Source organism: Heterocephalus glaber, unplaced genomic scaffold (genome assembly GCF_053883595.1).
Source record: "Heterocephalus glaber isolate CG9 unplaced genomic scaffold, H.glaber_assembly_v1.0 deba00001428, whole genome shotgun sequence".
NCBI classification, from domain to species: domain Eukaryota; kingdom Metazoa; phylum Chordata; class Mammalia; order Rodentia; family Bathyergidae; genus Heterocephalus; species Heterocephalus glaber.
Window position 1 is genome coordinate 27,317,188 of NW_028258293.1, and position 22,364 is coordinate 27,339,551.

General features: G+C 50.3%; 1 protein-coding gene across 10 annotated transcripts in view; it reads right to left on the reverse strand.

Moving 5' to 3' along the window:
* Positions 1 to 13,503: 13,503 nt before the first annotated feature.
* The window catches only part of Pde2a (phosphodiesterase 2A), a 92,002-nt gene continuing 83,141 nt past the window's right edge, over positions 13,504 to 22,364 (reverse strand). For all 10 annotated transcript variants that reach the window (XM_004863295.4, XM_087211884.1, XM_021243220.2 and 7 more), the window contains 17 exons: positions 22,195 to 22,234; positions 22,033 to 22,096; positions 21,574 to 21,646; positions 21,249 to 21,426; positions 20,646 to 20,758; positions 19,849 to 19,926; positions 18,884 to 19,006; positions 18,370 to 18,440; positions 17,974 to 18,096; positions 17,525 to 17,612; positions 17,290 to 17,337; positions 16,305 to 16,379; positions 16,069 to 16,168; positions 15,705 to 15,817; positions 15,308 to 15,346; positions 15,071 to 15,177; positions 13,504 to 14,749 (listed from right to left, as the gene is read on the reverse strand). In XM_004863295.4, the coding sequence (XP_004863352.2) occupies positions 14,539 to 14,749; positions 15,071 to 15,177; positions 15,308 to 15,346; positions 15,705 to 15,817; positions 16,069 to 16,168; positions 16,305 to 16,379; positions 17,290 to 17,337; positions 17,525 to 17,612; positions 17,974 to 18,096; positions 18,370 to 18,440; positions 18,884 to 19,006; positions 19,849 to 19,926; positions 20,646 to 20,758; positions 21,249 to 21,426; positions 21,574 to 21,646; positions 22,033 to 22,096; positions 22,195 to 22,234 (1,644 nt within the window). In that variant the 3' untranslated portion in view covers positions 13,504 to 14,538. The remainder of the gene's footprint in view (positions 14,750 to 15,070; positions 15,178 to 15,307; positions 15,347 to 15,704; positions 15,818 to 16,068; positions 16,169 to 16,304; positions 16,380 to 17,289; positions 17,338 to 17,524; positions 17,613 to 17,973; positions 18,097 to 18,369; positions 18,441 to 18,883; positions 19,007 to 19,848; positions 19,927 to 20,645; positions 20,759 to 21,248; positions 21,427 to 21,573; positions 21,647 to 22,032; positions 22,097 to 22,194; positions 22,235 to 22,364) is intronic.

Sequence of the window (22,364 nt, forward strand, 5' to 3'; positions counted from 1 at the left end):
ATGCATGCTAACTTCCCCCTTTCCTTTTTATTTTAGGCAGGCTACAAGCCTATTGGATGGTGCTATCCACAATGGTGGTGAGTCTTCCCCCCTCAGTTTGCTGGCCTACATGCCAATCATCTCTGAAAACACCCTGCAGACACACCCAGAAGTGTGCTTACTAATCTGCTAGGCACTTCTTCTTTTTTTGCGGGGGGGGGGGGGTGTATCGGGGATCAAACTCAGGACCTTGCAAGGCAAGGTGCCAGCACCACTGAGCTAAATCCCCAGCCCTAGACACTTCTTAATGTGGCCGAGTTAGCATGTCAGGATAAGTGGTGACATTGGGTACTCCTGGAAAACCTAGACATCTTCATCACAAGCACTTTCTAGGTGATTCTATTTACCTGCATGCAGTTACCAATACCCATGGTGTACTTCTACCTCTACATCTTATCAAGAGTGCTTTCTTAGGTCACACATGAAACCCAATCTGTAGTAGAGTTTGAGAAGTGTCATTTTAGTTTTCCAACCCTGATTGGAGCCTGAGGTTGGCAATTTGGAAGACTAAAAACTGCAATCCCTGGAATTGGGCTGGGAAAGGGGAGCTGGCACCCACCCCTGATCTGGCTCTGGATCTTGATCTTAGAAGTGTCTGCCCCTTTCTGGATCTGTTTTTCCATCTGGCACCAGAAATCCTCATTCAGCTCCATTTATTATGAAGGTTGCTCCTTCCAGCTGAGCTTCTGGGCCTCAGTTTCCCTTTCCTACAAAGGGGACAGTATGCTGGACATGGTGGCATACTCCTATGATCCCAGCTACTCGGGACATTGAGACAGGAAGATTGCATTTTTGAGGCCAGCTTGCGCAACTTAGCAAGACCCTGGCTCAAAATAAAACAATAAATAAAAGGGCTGGAAATGTAGCTGAACACTGCCTGGATTCAATCTTCATTACTGCAAAAAGGGGAGGGGTTTTCCCCTGCCCCTCCTTGGGAGAACCTCCCATTTAAGAGATTGTTCTTTTCATCCAGCCAATATCATGAAGAGATGAAGAAACCCCTGGCAGTCTTTCTTACCCCTTCTTCATCTTCACCGGGCTGCAGCTGCTATAGATCCCCTCCCTCAGCATGTCCACCCTGAGGGCCACTCACCCACCTGGCCACAGGAGCTGTTAGAGGGTGGGGACTGAGCATAGACTTTGGGGCAGGGGATGGACTCATAACTTTGGAGTTGGAACCCAGGCTATAGCAATTCCTGGCTGGCTGGCCCTAGGTAGGCCACATGAGTTTTCTAAGCATCTGTTTCCCTATCCATACAAGGGAATTGCTGGTAGTAAATGAGATAAACACAGACAGAAGTGTGCCTAGAACAGGCTTGAGATACAGTATGGCTCAGCTCAGGGAGCTCCCTCCTTCCTGCCCCAAGCTTGAGGCTTCACTCTCAGAACACTGGCTCCAGACACCTTTAATGATGCCTGTGCTGGCTGCAAGAGTCCTGGGAGATGGCCCAGGAGGCCTGGGAGCACTTGAGATGGGACACTTGCTGCTCCACCAAGATGTCCCCCAGGATCTTCATGGACTCATAAGCAGAGCTTTTGGAAGAGGATTGGACCATGGGGGTGCTATAGCTGACTTGCTGCTAGGAGGTGGGGCCTGGCCAGGGGCAGACACGTTATTGGGGACATGACCTGGACAGGGATATCTCCCTCCCCAGTCCTTTTCTCTCTCACTTCCTGGCTAGTGTGGAATGAGCAGTTGTCCTTGGCCCAGACCTTTCCACCATGCTCTTTTCTGCATTTGAACCTGGAGCCAAACATGGACTGAAACTTCTGAATCTGTGAGCCAAAATAAACCTGTCCTCCTTTAAGTTGTGGGTGTTGGGTATTTTGTCCCAGTGAAGAGAAAGTGACTAAGACACAGGGCCAGTTGGTCCCCCCCACCCCACCCCCACTCCCTGTCTCCTCCCCCACTCCCCACCCGCTGTCTGGGCCAGGGAGAAGTCCTCAGGTTTGGGAGATGCTGCATTCTTCTCCCCGCAGATCTGCTTTGGAGCCTACAACCAGGCCTACTCAGTCTTCCCAAGGTGGTCTAATCCTCCCATGAGGTGTTGTGGTTGCCAACCTTTCCCAGAAGGCACAGGTATGCAACCTAGTGTTCAGAGCATCAAACAGACCCATGGCCACTTAAACTGTGCCTACCTGTCTGGTGAGCTACTGCCAAGGTCTGGACAAGTGGACAATTATTCCTCACTCATTCCCCCATTAATTATTTCACCTATTTATTCATCTGTGTATTGACTCACCCAACTCATTTACTCATTAACCTCTTTATTCATTCTCTCAGTCATTCTGGCACTCATTCATGCAGTGGCCTACTTATTTATTCATTCACTTACTATTCAAGTCATTTGCTCATAGCTCCTTTAACTGTTATTCATCTGCCTATCTATCACTTCTTCCTTCATTCACTCAGTAAGTACTTAGTGAGGCTTTCTACTGGCCAGAAATCAAATACGCTCCAAAACTCTCTGCTCCTAAACACAGCTAAATTCTCAAAAAAGAACAATTAGGCTCAGTGGCGCCTCACCTGCCTCGAAAGCGCAAGGTCCTCAGTTTGATCCCCTGCACCAAAAAAAAAAAAAAAAAAGAACAATTAAGGAAGTCAAAGAAGGCTGTGTGAGGCAGGTCCGCCTCATGTGCCTATAGTTTTTGTTTCCCTTAACCTTAGGTGCAGCTGATCATTTGCTTTGGTTCACAGCACTGCCCATCATTGGTCCATCCAAGGGCCTGCTCTTATTTTAGTTATTTATTCCCTTTTATCCCCTTTTATGGTGTTCCCTCTCTCCCTCAAAAATAATCACGTGCATAATGTCCAGCCTTTTGTTCACGAGAATTCTTATAAAATCAACATCAGAATCCTGAATACCTATATTTTAATTTATATAAATTATACTGTATGATAGATTTCATTATTTCTTTCTATTTTCACCCAGCCATGTTTTTTAGGATTCATGTTGCTATGTGTATCTTATTCCTACCTGCTAAATAGTAATCCACGGTGTGCACACACCTGACCTTGGTAATCACCACTCAGCATGCCCATCACTCACTCTCTCACCATCCTCATTCCTGTAGCCCCAGATTTCTCTAGGCTACATATATACATACCGAGGATGAGCACTATGGCTTATAGTACATATATATACATTCAATAAATACTGCCAAGTTGCTGTCCAGAAGGGCTGCATCCGGCCACATTCCCACAGGCAGTCTCAGAGTTCCAATTTCCCATAGTCCTGCCAACAGCTGATATCATCTGGCTCTGTGATTTCTGTCAGTCTAATAGGTATAAAATGACTTATTTCCATTTCTATTTCTCTGGTAACCAAAGAGTTTGAGCATTCTTTCCAAGTCCTTTAAATTTCCTCTTCCATAAATAGCTTATTCTAGTGATTTCCTTTTTGTTTTCAATTGCTATCTTCTTGTTGGCTTCTCATATATTCCAGATATAGCCCCCTTGTCAACTTTAAACATTGCAAATAACTTCTCCCATTTTATCAGCTCTCTTATTAACTTTATCCATGATATATGTCACTGAACAGAAGCCCACAATTTCCACATAATTGAATTCACAAATTGTTTTGGGGGCCTCCCCTCCCCCTCCCCCCCTTCTCCTTCCTTCTCCTCCTCCCCCTCCCCCTCCCCCTCCTCCTCCTCCTCCTTCGTACTGGGGATTGAACTCAGGACCTTGCACTTGTGAGGCAGGCGCAGCGCCACTGAGCTAAATCCCTGACCCTCACAAATTGTTTTTTGTATGGCTCAACCTGTATGCACACAAAGTTATTCTACATTTTCTTCTGTTAACATTCTACTTACATCTTTCATATTTAGTCTGTAATCCACCTGGCAGCACCTATGTATATGATGTGAAGTAAGTATTCAGTTTTCTTGTTTTCCAGATCATAAATGAGTTTTGCCAACAATTCATACTTTCCCCTAGATTTAGGTCTTTTTTATTGTGCAGTGTGATGGAGTTCGTATTTATACTATGCTCCTCTTTCAGCTCTCTATTCTGCTCCATCGGTTCATCAGTCTGTCTTGCACTAATACCACTTTTAATGTTGTACCTCTCTTTACTTTTACTTTTCAAACTAATTCTGCTAGTCACATATTTTTTCCACATATTTTATAGGAGTTTGTTGAGGAGCTCAATAAATCCAATAGGAATTTGAATAGAGATTGAAGAATTGGGAGAATTAACTTGTAACAATTTTAAGTTACCCCATCCAGAGCATGGAATGTGTCTTCATTATTCATATAATCTGCTTCCTGTTAGAGCTCTAGATATTGTCCTAAAGATAGCACATGTATTCCCACCTAAGTCAATTTCTAAGATGATTTATAATTTTTATCCTATTGCAAGCTGTGTATTAGTGCTTTATGTTTTTGTTTTTTACAGTGCTGGGGCTCAAACCCAAGGCCCCACACATTCCAAGAAAGCAGTCTGCCACTGAGCTACATCCTCAGTCCTTGTTTGTAAGTTGTATTTTTTTATATTGGTTCTTGCTGTTGTGGAGAAATGCTATTACTTTTTATCTTTTTTTCCAGCAACATTGACAAATTCTCTTATTAGTTCTAACAGTTTGTCTATTGATTGTTTGCTTTTTAGTTAAACAATTGTATCATCTGTGAAATGTAAGAGTCTCGTCTGTTCCTTTCAAAAGGTACATCCTTTATTTCTTCTCCATTCATTAAAGTGTTGACTGGGATGCTTAGCACTGAGTTAATTTAAATATTACTGGTGGGTGGGGGATTTAGCTCAGTGACACCACGCCTACCTTGCAAGCGCAAGGTCCTGAATTTGATCCCCGGTACCAGAAAAGAAAAGAAAAGAAAAGAAAAAGTACTGGTAACTGTGGGTATCCCTGTCTTATTTTTGTTCCTAAAGGGAATACCTTGACTAAAATGACTAACAAATGACTACAATGTTTGCTGAAGATTTTTGGAATATTGCCTTTTCCAAGTTACCTCCCTTATAATCCCAGTTATTAAAATTCTTTTAAATCATTAATAGGTACCAAATATATCAAATACATTTTTTCATGCCAATTAGAATGACTTTTCTCAAGTCTGGTGAATTACACTGATAGACTTTATGAGATGAAACCATCCTTGCATCCCTAGGGGAAATTTTTCCATCTGATTATGATGCATTTATAAATATTCTGTTGCATCTGGTTAGTATTTTACATAGGATTTTTGCATCTAAGTTCATAGGTGAAACTGAGCTGATCTTTCGTTATCTTTTTCTGAATTATTATTGTCTTGAGACTCAAGAACAAATTAGTTTCATAAAATGAGTTGGCAGCTTTACTTTTCTGGAAGAGTATATTAGTTAGAACATAATTTCTTTGCAAGTTAATTAACTCATCTGCAAAGCTATCTGGAATTTTGTTGTTGTTGTTGTTGCTGTTGTTGTTTGGGATGGGTCTTGCTATGTAGTCCAGGCTGCCTCAGCCTCCTGAGCGCTGGGACTACAGGTGTGCGCCACCACATCCAGCTGGAAGAACTTTTTGAAGAGAGGAGGTTCTTAACTACAACTTCATTCTTTAATACACATTTATCTGTTCAAATTTTGTATTGTGTGATTTTTCCATTTTTCTAGAAATATATCTTTGTCCACTTTTCAAATTGTAATTGCATATATATTTTTTATGCTTAATCCTTTTTTTTTCTTTCAGTACCGGGGATCGAACTTGGGACCTTGCGCTTGCGAGGCAGGCCCTGGAACCACTGAGCTAATTCCCCACCCTGCATATATTTTTTTTATTATATCTTTTATTATGCTTTTGTCCTCTCTGGTATCTGTAAATATTTTCTGATTTTTGTTCTATACTTAGTATATTTGCATCTTCTCTTCCTTCTTCCCTCCCTTCCTTCCTTTTTTCCTTCCTTCATTCTTCCTTTCTTTTATTTTATGTCTTACCAGAGGTCCATCTTATGAATCTTTTCAAAGAACCAGCTTGTGACTTTGGTAACTTTCTTCCCCCTCACCCCCCCAGTACTGGGGATTGAATTCAGGACCTCGCGCTTGCCAGGCAGGCTTGGCACCACTGAACTACTTCCCCGGCCCTTTTGGTAACTTTCTATAGCTGTTATTATTGATGTTGTCTAGGCTATTTATTTCTGCCCTATATTTATTATTTCCTTTTTTATGCTCTTTTGTTCATCTTGAGTTAAATGCTTAGCTCACTTATTTCATTCATTTATAGAGTCTTCTCTTTCCTGATACATGAATTTATTTATTTATTTATTGTTTACTATTTTTTTCTCTCTTACAGTGTAATTCTAATTGTGAGAGAGCATCATAGACAGTACTTTCTTCTGTATATTTATTTTGGCTTTAGGAGGTAGGCACAGCATGTGTGGGTGTAGAGAAATACTAAATTGCCCCTTAATACATTCCAAAGGAGAACGAGGTTCAGATATGGAGTTCCCAATCCTTTACCAGCGCCTCGATCTTATCTTCCTCAGGAAACTCATACCCTTACTCCAGTAGGTACTCCTAAAGCACAAGTTTCAATTGATTTAGCCATACCAATCATGTTTAAACCACTGCTTTCTAGTTCCTCACAGTAATCTCAGTGGAAGACCTCCAAAATGATAAGGGGGAAGAGATGTAACTCCCAAACCTGCTAGGTATCCGAAATGCGAGTTCGTGTCCTCTAAAATCAAAGAATGAATTCTAGGAACAATGGAGGTTAAGAGTAGGAAGAATTTATTGAGAAAGCTTCTAAGAGAGACAGAAGGGAGACCAGAAAGTGGGTTGCCCCATGAATTTAAAGATAAATTGCACTAAGTACTGGATTGGTCATTTCACAAATGTCGATAAGCAGTAAGATTTCAAAAAAATAATCTAGCTCTAAAAATATAGTAATTTCCTTTATAATTTTTCTTTTTAACCCATGGGTAATTTAATAAGATAATTTTCAATTTCCAGATATATGGAAATTTAAACATTCTATTATCAACTTTAATACATACATTTATTGTATTGTGATCAGCAAGTGAGGTATATTGATCCTTTGTTATTTTTAGGGTTTTATGTGGCTTTGTGGATAATCTATTTTTCAAATATTCCGCTGTTCTGGAAGATTACGTGTTCTCTATTAAGTGTGGGGAATATGTATTTATATTCTTTGGCTGCACCATTTTGAATTCCAACCAGTAGTGATTGCTGTTGAGAACTCTGATGATACCCTGATTCATTTTCCTTTTTAGATAATCTGTGTTTTCTTTCTTAGGGTTTTTGAAAATTTATTTAAATTGGTGGTCTTAAATTTATGAAGTAATGTATCTGTACATTTTTCCCTTATCTCCTCTGATTGATACTCTCTGGCCCCTTTTAATTTTAAGTCTCTTTCTTTCTTTCTTTTCATTTTGTTTGTTTGTTTGTTTGTTTCAGTACTGGGGAATGAACCCCGAGCCTTGACACTGAGCTACATTCCCAGTCCTTTTTTTTTTTGAGACAGGTTCTCACTAAGTCGCTAAATTGTCCAGGCTCGGCTGGAGCTTGTTATCCTCCAGCCTCAGTCTCCAGTGCTGGGATTATAGATGTGTGTGCCCCTTCACCTGGCTCAACTTTTAGTATAGTACATTTATGTCTTTTCTTTCTATAAATATTTCTCACTGTTATGATTTAGATCTAGAATGTTCCCCCAAATCTCATATGTTTGGAGATAGTGCTTTTGGAAGGTGACTGGAGCATGGGGGCTCTATACTCATCAGTGGATTGATCCGCCATTATACTCATAGCTAAACATGCTGTTAGAAGGTGGAACTGATTAGAAGAGGTGTATCACAGGAGATGTGATCTGGAAGGGTCCATATCCCTTCTTGCCTCCTCCTTTCTCTCTCTGCTTCCTGCCTGCCATGAGGTGAGTAGCTTTCCTCTGCCACACCCTTCCACCATGATGTTTTTGCCTTGGAGCCAGCTTACCATGGACTGAGTCCCCTGAACCATCAGCCAAATTGAACCTCTCCTCCTTTACACTGTGAGTGTCAGGCATTGTGTTCCAGTGATGGGAAAGCTGACCAATGACACTTTTTTTGTCCCCTCATCTGGATGTTGGCATTTCTATTTCTATCCTCCACAATTTATATTTTCTCTTACACTTTCTATTTCTTTGTCCCTTTCTGTGGTGGATTAACTAATGGTCAACATAAGTGGGAACACCCAGCTGAACTGAGTCAGTGTGGTTCTGGGCATGGAAGCCCCACCTCAGGAATGTTGCCAATGGCATAAAACAAGAACTGGAGGGGAAGATTGTATGCTGCCGATTTCCCAGGAGAAGCTTTGTTGTGGCTGGTTTTCCTGACATGAACTCAGCTGTTCTCATCAAAGGAGGAGCTCAGGTGCTTGCTGTTGCTGGGGATGGCTGATGTTCTCTTTTGGGAAGCTCTGGTCTTTGCCTTGAGTGTGGCTTCCTGGCTCCAGTGCAGATCCCTCAGCCTGGTGGCACAGATCCTTTACCTTGCCAGCCCAGACTTTCTAGCTTCCACCACTGACCTTTGGGTCTTTCTGGTGCAGATCCTTGATATGGGCTTGCATGAGATATTGCCATGGGCTCTAGGCCTCCAGCTGCGCTCGTGCAGGACATTGCTGTGGGATCCAGGCCCTCAGCTGGATTCTTTGGGTCTCTAGCATGGACAGGTCTCTTGTACTCTTCTGCATTTGACTTTTTGGGTGAATATTATAAGATACTCCTATAAATTTATATATCCTGTATCAAATCTATTCCTTTGCAAACCACTGACTACAACACTTTCCTATTGCCTTTGTCGAGAGTTTGTCCAGCTGACTCTTAAAATTCACTATTTCTCTCTTCAACAGGATTCAGCCTGCCTATCTCATCTGTTGCCTTCAACTATTCTCTCTCTCTCTCTCTCTCCCTCTCTCTCTCTCTCTCTCTCTCTCTCTCTCCTGTACTGGGGATTGAGCCTTTTTATGGATCTATGTCCTCAGCCCATTTTTTACTTTTTCTATTGAGACAGGGACTCACTAAGTTGCCTAAGCAGGACTCAGACTTGCAATCCTCCTGCCCCAGTCTCCCAGAGTGCAGGGATTACAGGCATGCCCCTCTACACTGGGCACTTGATTCTCCTTAAAATGATTTCTTGTTCTTTACTTCATGTCGCTGTTATTTTCCCTTATCGCCATAAGTAAATTTAAAACATTTATTTTAAATTCAGGGTCCACCTGTTCCATCAGGTCTGCCCCGGATGTGTCTGGATTGTCCAGTTTTCTGTCTTTCTTTTAGCCAACATACTCTGTTGACCTGTGGGCCTGAGTTTCCCTTCAGGACACCATGATTCAGAATGGTGAAGTACCCTGGGAATAAGATGAAAGCAGGCCCTAGTCTGTGTTGGGGTCCTGAATTCAAGATAAGGGGCAGAGGTGAGTGCTACGTACCACACAGCCACAGCAGGGCACTTCCTTTTCTGGCACCTCTTCTGGCTGGGACTCTCCCAGGGAAGCTGCACTAAGAGGAGGCCTCTTCCTGGATACGCAAAACTGAGAGGACAATTGTCCAAGACAGCATGGGTGGCACAAGCATTCTCTTCCAACCCAGCTTCTCATTTTGATCTCTCTCCACTCCCAACCCACCCCAGGGTGCTGCTGTTAGTTCCTAGAGTTCCACACTTTCCATTCGGTTCTCCAGGGATGATTTAGGGCAGTGGTGGTGGACTGCGCCCATGCCAGAGTGGCTGTTTGTATCACTGAAGGCTCTAAAATGTTCACCATCACTGATTTAGGGACTCTCCACACTGTCCATCCTCACACCTGACCCACCAACCTCCAAACCTGATGATCCACCACACTTACTGCATGGATGTGTCCTAGTATTCCCTCACAGAACAGTCTGGCTGTGCTAGCTGTACCCAGATTTTGTTCACCCCAACTACCCAGAACAGATTGGCCTCCCTTCCAAAGAACCCTTTTGTATGTAGCCTAAAGGCCTCTACTGAGGCTCATCATCCCAGTTTATGGACACAAAAACTAAGACCAATGAGGAGTTCTATGCGTATCCTGCCAAGAGAGAAGGGGAATCCTGGAGGGACTGTGAATAGGGCTGAAGAGCACAGGCTCCTGCGTGTGGCACTAACTCTTGCTGAGTTTCAAGAGAGAGAACCTGGAAGTGCCTTTCTTGACATCCTTGACTCTCTCCCCTCCCCATCCCACCACGCTGCCTCCTGCTCCTCCCCACCCTGAAGGGACTCTTTCTCTCTGCAGGTGCTGTCCAGAGCCTGGTCTTGGGGACAATGGCTGCCCTGATCCCCCGAGGGCTCTGTGCCTCCCTTCACTTCCCCAGGTCTGGCACCCTCCCATCTCTCATCCCCTTCTCTCTGCCTACTCCCACCCATTTGGCAACCTTGTGCCCTCCTCGGCCCACGTCCCCTCCCTACACCCAGGAGCACCCCACCATCGCTCCAAGGCCCCCTTGCCCCTGTCTCAAGGAGACAATAGTGGGCTGAGGCCCTGAGCACAGCCCCTGCACCTCCCCACCTCCCAGCCTGCTTTCCTCATGTGTGCAATGTCCTCGCCCCCATCCCACCTGTCCTCCCCATCCAAACTTCAAGACCCCTGAGCCCCAGCCCCTCTTATCCCCGCTCTGCCTCTGCCGCCCCAGCATAGGACCGAAGCTGCCATGCTCACTTGCAGTTATTTCCCATGGTGTGTGTGTGGGGGGTCACTCCTGACCACACCTGCCCCTGCCCCAAGGGTCCTTCTCAGAGGGTGGCCACTCCACAGGCAGACGCCCCCAGGAGACAAGGGTCTCACCCAGGTGGAACTGATGGAGCTCAGTCTTGTTCAGAGAATAGCCGCAGGGACTAGAAGCCTCCAAGAAACCTCCCCATGGTCCCCGTGGAGTCTGTATAGGGGTGTCTGTGTGAGAGAATGAGCATGTGACGCCGGGTGCGTGTGTCAGTGTGGGAGTGTGAGAGGGTACACACGGGGGAAGGGAGCGAGCAGCTTCACAACACCCCCCACCCCACGCGCCCCTCTCTGACCTCTGGGGAGGAGCCCATTGAGGGGGCAGCGCGCCACCTGGTGGCCACAGGCTGCAGTGCACGCCCCAAATCACACCCCCTTGTTCCCCACCTCCAAGCATGAGCACAGACACCCGCACGCACGCACCCTCACCCTCATCTTCGCCCTCGCCCGGACACTCTTTCTCTGATCGCAGTTCCTCCTCTAGGCCCCAACCTGCCTACTTGCCACTCCTGTGCCCACCACAGTTCCGCAGACTGAAGATGCAGGCCCTGTCCTCCTAAGTCTTCTGTCCCAGAGAAGCGGCCCTGGGAGAGGAGGCAGACAGCTGGTGCGCACATCTTCACCTCAGCGGTTTCTTAACCTCTCTGAACCTCAGGCCACTTAGCTACAAAATAAGCTAACAGTTTCCATGCCGCAGAGTCCTTGTGAAGTGTAAAGAAAATGTCAAATGCAATCATTGAGGGAAGGCAGGGCAGCAACAAGAAGCCAAAGCGCTAGCTTTGGGCCCTGTGACCTGATGAGGGCTGCCCGAGGGCTCCCATCTGTCCTCCACCCCTCCTCTGGGCCCTCTCCCCAGCCACACTGCCTGCTTTTCCAGAGAACCCAGCCCACCCCAGCCCAGCCCACCCCACAGCAGGGTATGTGAGGCTGACGCTGAGCAGCCCCCAGAAGCCCTTCCAGAGGGATATGGATCCCACCTTCCAGGGCACCTCACAGTCCTCTCTCTGCACCCCATCCCACTGGTCACCAGGTCCTACCAGTCCTATCTGGCGTCTCTCAGGTCTTCTCCTGGCCCAGCCCAGGGCAGAACATCCCCCACAGAATGGTTCCTGCCCCCCCCCCCCCGCAGTCATTTCTTTGCTCTCCGGCAGGCACTTCCTACTGGAAACCCGGCCCACACGGTAAAGGCAACCCTACAGCCTGGAGTACAGCCTTCCTAAGCTGGCTTTATCTCCCCTGCACTGCTTCACTCCTCCATGGACCGCCTGTCCTTTCTCTGTGTCTTCCTGTGTGCAGTTTCTTCTGCCACCAGCACCTGCAGGAAAATGGCACCTGCTCATCTTCTCACCTCACTTCTTGGCATTGCAGTCCAGGATGGAGCCTGTGCCCTGGTGTCCAGGAGGCTTGTCACTGCCTGTGTCTGAGTTTGGGATCTGCCTCCTGGATCAAGCTGGGAGATCCTCCGCACCAGGGTCAAGGACAGAGTTAGCTGTGGGCACAGGGTCCTGCCTGCATGAGGAAATTATCCGTGGGTTGTTCCCTCAAATTGGTGACAGGGAGGTATATGTCACAGCAAGTGCCTCAAGGGAGGGCTGGGGAAGCAGATGTGCTGTCGAGAGGGCAGGAAAGCCCCTGGGTTTGTATTTAGATTGGGTTTCCCCTTTGTTGAAAGGTTTAAGAGGGACACACACATACATTCAGGATTAGGGGTCATGGGCAAAAAAGCACCAGTGTCGCCCATATAGGCCCTGTCATCAGCAGGCACCATTAGTATAGATACCTCCTGCCAGCCTTGGGCCAGGAAGTGCCCCCTCCTCTCTGGGGCCTCCTGGCCAGGCCTAGGTTCTGTGCTGTGAGGAAACAGCTAGGGGAGCCCAGAGCAGGGTTGGGCAGGGCGTTGGCTTGGAACTCACACCCTTGGAGAAGACTGGGGCCCTCAGAACATTCAGCCCAGAGAGCTGATTCCAAAATCCAACAGGCTGTGCACAGTGTGGGCAGGTTGGCTCTGTAGTCCCAGAGGCATCCCACAGGCATTGGTATGGTCACAGGCTGTCCCATCTCCTCCCAGGCTGCCCTCTCCAATAAAGAAGACACACAGAGTCCAGCCCATTTGCAGATCAATCTGATCCTGATGTGATAAGCAGGGAGAGATAGGAAGGGGTTAGGAAAGTTGGTGGTCAGGGTCTGAAGACCACCAGGCAGAGCCCCAATCTGCTCCTGCCCTGTCTGAGCAGAGGCAATGCTCTCATAGCTGGGTGAGCAGGGATTAGTCCCACAGATGCAACCCAGGCCTGGATCTGGTGTGGAGTCTGACTTGAGGGGACCCCTTCGATGGGCTCAGAGAAACAGGCATCTCTGCAGCTCAGGACAGATTCAGTGGCCCAGGTCCTGGCTATGCAGGTGCTCATGACCGAGCAGGCCAGCACACTGACAAAGTAGAAGGAGCTCCAGGCCACCTCCTCCAGGCAGCCTCCCCGGTTGCTACAACCTCTCGGGTCTCCCTTTGCAGTCCACAGTCTCTGCCAACACTGCATCCTCACTATTCCCAGGCCTCCCCATCTGCCACCCACCTCTCGCCCCCACCTCTAGCCCCCACCAGAGTGGCCCACAGTATATCCCAATAGGCTTACAACTCCACCAGGGTGGGACTTCTGCTAGCCAAGGAGTTCTAAGGGTGCTTGCCTCTCCCAGTTCTGCTTCCCAACCGTCCCATGCACAAAGTCTCCAAATAGCCCTGTGAGGGAGGGTTGGTAGAAAGAAATAGATTTATTCTCATGTACAAAGCGGTCAGCCCACAGGACCACATACAATAGGTGCACAGAGTCCTAGAAAAACTCATCTCTCTAAAGGCAACTCAGAGTAGGTAAGGCAGGCGGCCCCTCCCTGCCCACAACACACACAACACAGAAGGAGAAGCCGGTGGCCGGGCTGACCCAAGAGGCCCGGGGCACAGGTGGATATGGCCTTGAAGAGGAGAGAAGCCCTGCTAGGGCCAGGCCAGGTCCCTCTCTGGCTGCAGGAATGGGAGAGGAGCTCAGGCCACAGGGTACACTCAGGGGACACTGAAGGACTCGGATTGGGCTCTCTGTGCTTTGGGGTGGCAGAGACAGCTTGCCCAGGGTCACACAGCCAGGAGGAAACATTGCCAACACACCTAGGTCTGTCCCCTAGCATGGGGATCCTTCCTGCCTGCCATTCCCATCTGCCTTCTGCCTGAGCCCCCTCTCTCCCGAGCACTGAGCTGCCCCTCCGGGGCCATCGCATGCCCCAATCCCAGCCCAGAAGTATAGGGTGGTCTTCAGGGGCACCTTTGCCCCATAGCTATTGTAGTCCTCCAGCAGAACTAGTGACTGTTTCCCACCCTCTGCTCATGCACATGTCCCACCTTCCCCTTCTGTGAGGATCCTGGACACCCCAGGGGACAGGGCACCCCAGGGAAAGGGCACAGATCTGGTATGGCAGGAAGGGAACAAAAAAAGAACCCTTCTGACTGCTCAGAGAAAGCGTGGCTTGAGGAGGACTTGCCAGGATGTGGTCAGAGGTGCAGAGCAGGGCCCACTGCCACCCCTGGACTCTTGGAGGACAAACAACAAAGTCTTGGCAAGCTGGAAGTCTTGCTTCTATTCCCTAGATAGGAAAGCTGAGGCCCAGGAAGGTCAGGATGTGCCCAGGGTCACATGGGACATCCTGGTGTAGAGCCCACGGCTGTGGTTCCCAGTGAGTTGGGCCAGACTGGTGGAGGGTTGTGGGAAGAGAAGGGCAGGGAGGGTTCCTGGAGGGGGTCACTCAGCATCAAGACTGCAGCAGCCATTGATGGGGCCCCTGGTGCCACCCAGCTCAGGCACCTCGTACTCCTCATCCAAGAAGTCCAGTGAGTTGTTGCTCGGGAGGCCGCGGATGGTGAATTTGTGGGACACCTTGGTCCAGTGCTCACGGTTGGAGGCCACACGCTCATACAGTTCTGCTGCCTTGGGAAACAGGTCTTGCAGCAGCCTGGGGGTGCACAGGCAAGGTGAGAGGTCAGAAATCGGAGTGTGGACAGCAAGAAAGAGGAGGGCTGCACCACAGGTAGAACTTCCACAAGAGTTGGAGCTATGGGACTGGCACAGGAAAGCATGGTGGTTCTCTCTACTGGGGGCCACCAAGGATGAAGTGAAGAACCCAGCCAGGCACAAAGCAGGAGACAGCTGTAGCTCACCTGGAGCTGGGCAAGTACAAACTCAGCACCTATGTTCACTCTGATGGCCACAGCTGGGCCTGCCCTGCCGCACCTTCCAGGTCATGGTCCCCAACCACGCCCACGAGCTCACTCACTTATAGATGGGCATTGCGATGTGCTCCATGAAGCTGATCTGCAACTCAGGGATGTAGGCCTTCTCCCGGTCCATCATCTCCATTGGCCTGTTGCCCATGGCTTTCTCCTGAAGGCAGCAAGTCATCAGCTTGCCCTCTTGTTCCTCCATCAGTTGCCAGTTAGGCTAACCCAAGCCCCCCAGCCCAGGCCAGGAGCCCTCCCCCAACCTGGAAATCCTGAGGTCATTGCACACATACCAAGTCTCCTTGGGAGAAGAATTCTTTGTAGATCAGCTCCTGGAAAACAACATTCTCATCATATCCTGTGGGCCATGCAAGCCCATTCCCAGGACTGCAAAGAGGTCCTATAAATCAGTCTCATTTGGGGCCTGACCTCACTAGCTCCAGTCTGGCCACCAGATGGCCCTAGACTACATGGAGTGGCTGGTTCTGGCCCACCTGACACAGGCACTGCTACATGACTCTGGGTAAGCCTGTGCCCCTCTCTAAGTCGCCTTGAAATAGTCTAGGTTTCTGTTTCCCCAAAATACAGCCAGCCAGAACTCAGCATAGAGAGGATGTTCAAACTGCAGGGGGGCCCATAGAGCTGGTCAAGGCATCCAGCCTGTGCCTTCCCAAAGTGGGGGACACTTACAGCAATCTTTCTGGTGGTCTTCCAGCCCTTGGTCTGGTCAGAGAGGTCACAGGAGGTCATTAGGAGACAAAGGAGGAGTCTATGGTGCTGCTTGTTGGTTCGGTCATAGCCCACTGTTGGGGGAAAGATGGGGTCAAGGAGAGGGATCCAGCCTCCTTGGCCCCTGTAGGGACAAGGCTCCTGAGTGGAGCACTCCTCATGGGTCCAGGGGCCAATGTCTGCCTGGAGGGGCTGAGCCACCACCAAAGAAAGGCTGATGCTGGAAGGGGAAGAGTCTGAAGCCTGGAGAATGCTCCCCAGGCAGATCCCCATCCTGACCAACCCTCCCTCCTCAGCCAGGAGGCTGGGGGTGAAGGGTAGGCACCTTCAGCCATCTTCTGGAGGTCCTTGAAGATGCGGAGGTGGTGGGCCAGGTCTGTGGCCAAGATGATGTCCCTCATCAGATCCAGCATGCGCTGATAGTCCTGGAGCAGACCGGGAAGGGTGTCATGGCCGCCAGTGAGCATACCCCACCCACCCATCCCAGAGGACCTCAGCTCCTTCTGAGGTCCCAGCCAGCTCCCAGCCCCTGCTCCCTTAGCCCCTTCCCCAGTCCATCACCTTCCGGGAGAAGTGATCGAAGATGTTGCAGCCGTGGGTGTTGAGGATGGCGATGGCCTGAGCAAAGTGGTGTCTCTGCAGGGAGAGGAGAGAAAGGCCCTGCCGGTCCAGGCTGTGGGCTCAACAGAGCAGGTGGAAAGGGGAGCCAGGGGTCCCAGACCCCTCTCTGAGCTCTCTTTCCGCCCTCTGTGCGACCCAGGCCAGTCCCTGGCTGACTCCATGCCTCAGATTCCTCGGCTGCCACATGGAAAGACCCAGTAAGATAATCTTGGAGGGCCTCGCAGGTTGGAAAGTTTTCAAATGATCCCTTGAAATCCTAGACACTAATTCATGCAGAAAACATTTGTTTGCTGACAAAGAGAGGCAGTGACGGGGTGAGGGCAAGCCCCTGTCTCTCAATGCTGAAGGGCTGTCACTAGGAGGAGGAGGATCAGGCTCATCCCTGGGAACAGAGAGCACAACCAGGGCTGCCACTAGATCTCCTGGGAAAGAGCAAGCCCCATATGCCTGTTGGGGGGTTGGTCAAGCAGGGGCAGCCTCTGGAGGTGTGTGTAGGAGGCAGCTGAGGGTAAGGTCACCTTGGAAATTTGGCTCCCGCCTTGAACCAAAACCTGTGCCCCTGGGCCAGGGAGCCTGTGTGTGGAGGGCACACCCAGATCCCACAATCTAAGGCAAAGCCGAGTGTGATGGAAGAGAGCCCCACTGAGGTGCCCCCAGATAGCACAGTGAACCATGCCAGACCCAAGTGCTCCCTTTGTAAAACTGGGCCCAGATGTCCCCTGCACCCACCTCAACCTGTCTGCAACTGCACCCTCCAGGGGCCTCCAGAAAAATGAGGGGATATGCACCCTCCGGGATGGCTGCAGCTTCAGCTGGCTGTCTAGAGAGCATGGTTTGGGGACAGGAACTGGGCCACAGTCTAACTTTGCACGTCACTGGCCTCGTGGGGGTGAGGAGGGCCAGGCGTTGGGCAGAATGGCCATACCTCCATGACGGAGCCCTCGGAGCTGTAGAGTGCAGCCAGCACAGATTTCTGTAAGAGCCCAGAAAACTCCACTCACTCCCCACCCAAGTCCAGTGGCCCCCATGACCGAGGCTCAGCACTGGCCTGCTCTTTCCATCTCCTGGGCTTACCCGCCCCCACCTCCTCTCATTCCGGGAGGGGTGAGACTCCCAGACACTGAGGGACAGTCCCCACTATGACGAGGGCAGGCTCTCACCGAGGCCACCTGGAAGGAGTTGTTTGTGCCTCTGTGATCCAGGTCGTGACACATGCAGGAAACGAACAAGGCAAAGATCTCGATGTCCCTGATTGGGGGGCAGACAGGAGAAAGGGGTCACCCGCAGCTCCCTCTCTGGGACTCCCTGAGGAAGGACGGCTGGATGTCCAGCAGCCACCCAGACAGCCAGCCAGGTCTCCTTCCTGGAAAGAGGCACTGATTTGGAGTGTGACAGACCTAGCAGGGGTCAGGGGACAGGCCCATTATTACTGGCTGTGGGACTGTGAGCAAGTCCCCTGGAAAGTGGGCCTACCGCCCCTTCCTCCCTGGGCTGGCAGGAGCACCCGATGAGTGATGCAGGTAAAGGGCCTGCCACACAGAAGCTGCCTCCTGCCTCAGGGAGGGGGATCCCAGCTGCTGCCAGGTGTAGGGGTGCCAGGGCCACTCACTCGAGGTAGTTGGCAAGCTCCAGGTTCTTATAGAGCAGGTAGCAGAAGTGGGAGACAGAAAAGGCGTGCATCCAGTTGTGGTAGGGAGGATCCCGATAGCCCTTCTTCACCATCAAACAGAACCTGGGGGAAACAGAAGCCAGCAGAGGGGCCTCAACTTCTCCTCCCCCAGGAAGCCCTCCAGGCTCTTCCCTGCCCCGTTTACTGCCTTTCTTTATTCAGGATCCCAATGTCTTAGAATTGCCTCTTACTCGTGAATCCTCCCACCCCCACAAGACCAGACCTCCCCTGGTCATCCTCAGAGAGATCCCAGAAGGTTGGGGGCAATGGATGCGACAGTGGAGGACAAGACTGATACTGGGAGTATCTGCCGAGGGGACGGCTGAGGCCACACACCGGGCCAACGTCGGGCAGTCGATTTTGTAGTTGTTGATGAAATTCATGTCCTGTAGCATGCTTAGGATGGCCTGGAGAGGAAGGGATGAAGGGCTCAGAGGGACATCGGGTCAAGATGGCCTCCTGCCTGCACCCTTCTTGGAGCCCCACACTCAAAATTTTTGAGTCTTAGAAAATAGTTGAACTATAAAATAGTTGAATTAAGCATTCCAAGACATCTAAAGGATCTAAGAACTGAGAACTCCTGCAACCAAACACACAAAAACTTAGAAAAACAGGGCAGAGACTAAAATTCCCAAGGCCACATGCCCAGGGCATCAGCAGTTCTGGAGCAGCTCTTGCCCAGTCCAGCCCTGGGCAGCCCCACGGCGCTGCGATGGCAGAGCACATGCCCACTCCAGCTCTGCGGCCTCCACAGCCTTCTGTATCGACTGCATCTTACAGGAAGTTCTCATGCACATCTAACTTTCACCTCTGGCTGCACGCCCTCCACCTCTTCAGTCAAGCAGCTCACCATGGAAGTGTCATCCTCGGGTAGAGAGCGAGGGGTGTAGGTGAAACTGGCAAAGTTGGAGTCAATGGCAGCCACAGGCTGGATGCCATCATGGAGGAGTTTGGTGTATTCATCATCAGAGACCTAGAAGGGCCCACCCAAGGCATTAAAGATGGGCTCTCCTATCCAATCTCTCCACCCTCAAGTTCCCACAACAGCTGTGGAGGTCCCCCACCCAGAATGCCCCGCAGTCAGGGCCCCATTCCATGGATTGTCACTGGGCAGATCACCACCCTCCCCTCACAGCCCTGCACCCAACGTACTGTGCCTCCCAACCTACCTTCAACAAAGATAAGGGAGCACCCCTGTGACCTCCCAACCATGGTGGCCTTTCACAGACACTAACTCTAGCATTCCTTCTCTTGGGATTCCTCCCCATGTCTAACCTCAGTCTTTCCTACTGCAATTTTGAACCTATTCACAGAGTCTGAGACTCTTCAGTTTAGACACAGATGAGAGGAAACGTCCATATGAACAATGATTATCACATACTCTGAACATGGCATAGGACAGCTCTTCTGACACAGGGCCTAGTAGTGGGATGGTACCAGCAATTCAGACTGCTGGCCATACCCAAGGAAGTGGAGGAAAGCCCTGGGCTGGCTTCCGAGCCTTCAGTAACTCCCAAGATGGGAATTATTCCCTGGACAGGGGAACACATGGCTGACACAGGTTCTTCCCTGGGTGGAGTCCTGTGGCTACTTCCAGCCTTAGGGCTGAACTGAGAAACAACCTGGAAAGGAGATCTACAAGTCGGGGCAGGAGGCGAGGTGTTGTTCTAGGTCTGCCTTCTCACCCCAGGAGAGAGCAATCAGAAAGCTCCGGCTGCACTTAGGCCACTGAGGATTCTGGGAGGCGGGGAAGGAGTGTAGGGAAGCATGTGGCCCTGGGGCCCCAAGAAGGACAGAAGCTCCACAAAACCTCACCTTCATGTGGTACATCATCATCTCATTGGCTAGGTGGCTGCGATACTGGGCTTCATTCACTTTTTTGTACAGGAGAGACTGAAGAGAAAGAGGGAAAGGTGGGGCTAGAGCAAAGCACTGTGGAATCCTCGAAATGTCTGGAACTGGTACAAAGGGCTGGAATAGAAGCCCCCTTCCTCATCCACTGGGGCCCCAGTTGGAGCCTTTTGGCTTCAAGCCCAAGTTCAGTCCTCTTAACACTTTGCATTTCTCTTGAGCCTGACTCAGGCCTGGGTGATAGATCCAGAGACTCGTGACAAGAAAAGACGGTGGAGGGCCAGGGATTTAGCTCAGTGGTTTCGCCGCCTGCTACACAAGAGCAAGGACCCGAGTTCAATCCCCGGTACCAAAAAAAAAAGAAAAGAGGGTGAGGAGACAGTGTCAGGGGTTGGATTTCCAGGCCAGAGCTGCCCACAGGCTGGCATAATGAGATCCAACATTTGCCCAAAAGAAGGTGCTCAGAGGCTTGGGTTAGGGCTGCTTCCAGGGAAGAGGGAGAGATTTTTGACAACCAGAGTTTTTCGTGGTCCTGGAAGGCTGAGTAGACAGGGCAGGAAATACTACTCCCAATTTTCAGACGGACAAGGGGAACACATGGCTGACCCAGGTTCAGAGGTGGCCAGCGTGCGCCAGCAGCCCCAGGCCTCTGAGTCCCAGCCCTGGGAATGGAGCACAGGACAAAGAAAGGAGATCCAGTAGGTGTAGCAGAATGGTGGGAGGGGGGTCCCACATTGGCACACCCCAGTCCCTCTCCTTACATGGGCGATGCTGATGCCACAGTAGATGGAGAAGGCAGTGGCCAGGTCCTCGTCGAACTTGCTGAACCATGGCCCATTGATCTTGTTCACCAGCTCCGCCACACCAATGACCTCTGGGGAGAGGGACTGAGAATGACTGACTGGTGGAGGGGTCCGGGGGACCTGGCCTCCCAGAGTTTCTCTCTCTCTCTCTCTCTCCTTTCTTCCTTTTCTTTCTTTCCTTTCTTTCTCTCTCTCTTTCCTTCTTTCTCTTCCTTCCTTCCTTCCTTCCTTTCTTTCTTTCTCTTTATTTCATAGGGAATGAACCCAAGACCTTCACTCCGTTATATCTCAGGCCCTTTTTATTTTCTATTTTGACACAGGATGTCCCTAAATTGCCCGGGCTGGGCTCAAACTTGTGACCCTCCTGCCTCAGCCTCCCAGCGTGCCGGGATTACAGGTACAGACCACCACCCCCAGCTCCAGAGTTTCTTCAGGGAACATCCCACATCTAGGAAACTTAATCCCTTCAGCTCCAGGACTGGGGAATCAGGAAGATTTGTGACTTGCCAACGCCCTCATACACAGCAACTCAGGCCCCATCCCCCATCCAAGAGCCCGCACCCTGGTTCTCATTCTTGATGGGGAAGCAGAGGATGTTGCGCGTGCGGAAGCCGGTGCTGTCGTCCACACCACGGTAGAAAAGTGGGTGGGCGTATGCATCGGGAATGTTCAGGATCTGGCCGGTGGTTGCCACGTGGCCTGCAATACCCTGATCGGCTGGGATGCGGATCTCATAGCTCTGAAGAGGCAAGGATGGAGGAGAGAGGAAGTGAACCGACCAGCCACAGGGGGGACCTGCTCCCCAGTGCCCTCTGTGGGGCCCCAGACCACACACACACACACACACACACACACACACACACACACGCTCCCTCCACACTCTCACCTCATCATCCACCACACCTCCATCGAACACCTTGGCCACCAGCTCGTTCTGATCCAGCAGGAACACTGAGCAGCTGTGGAAAGAAGGGGTTGGTCTGCAGGGCTCTGACACCCCTCTCCCACCACCCCACTTGGGGGGAAGCCAGATTTCTGACTCCCACAGGAGTGCAGCAGTAAGAGCCTCTCAGGGCTGACTGACTCCAGGCATTCTTTCACTCAAAAAATTTTTTTCTGAGCAATTACTGCGTGCTAGGCACTGTGTTAGTTGGGAGCAAAGCCAGCCCTGCCCCTGATGTCAGTGGTGCTTACAGTCTAGTGAGGGAGAGGGAGAGCAAATAAAGGATCTGTCGAAGGGTGGTGATGGGGCCCCACAAGAAGGCAGGGGAGGAGAGAGGAAAGGAAGGCATGAGGACCGAGGCCGGGGCCTCCCTCGCCCCGTCTCCTGGGTGGCTTTGCTCACATCTCCGCATTGCTGAGGTTTCTGGCCTCTGTGATGATCTCTTGGAGCAGGACAGAGACATCATCTGGGGGAGGGAGAAACAGGTGAGACCAGGCTGCAGGGCCGAGGCCCCTCCCATCTCCTCCCCCAACAGCCGGGAGTGGAGGAGGACAGCGCACTCACCCAGGTGAGTGAAGAGGTTCTTTGCCACTTGGAGAAGAGCCTGAGAAGGAAGAGATTGGAGATCACGGGGGGTTTGGGTTAGGGGTCACCCCACCCAGTCCCCAGCTTCAATATCCCAGGATGTTCTCTATCCTCCCCTAGGACTCTCTGGGCAGGTTGGAAATGGTCAG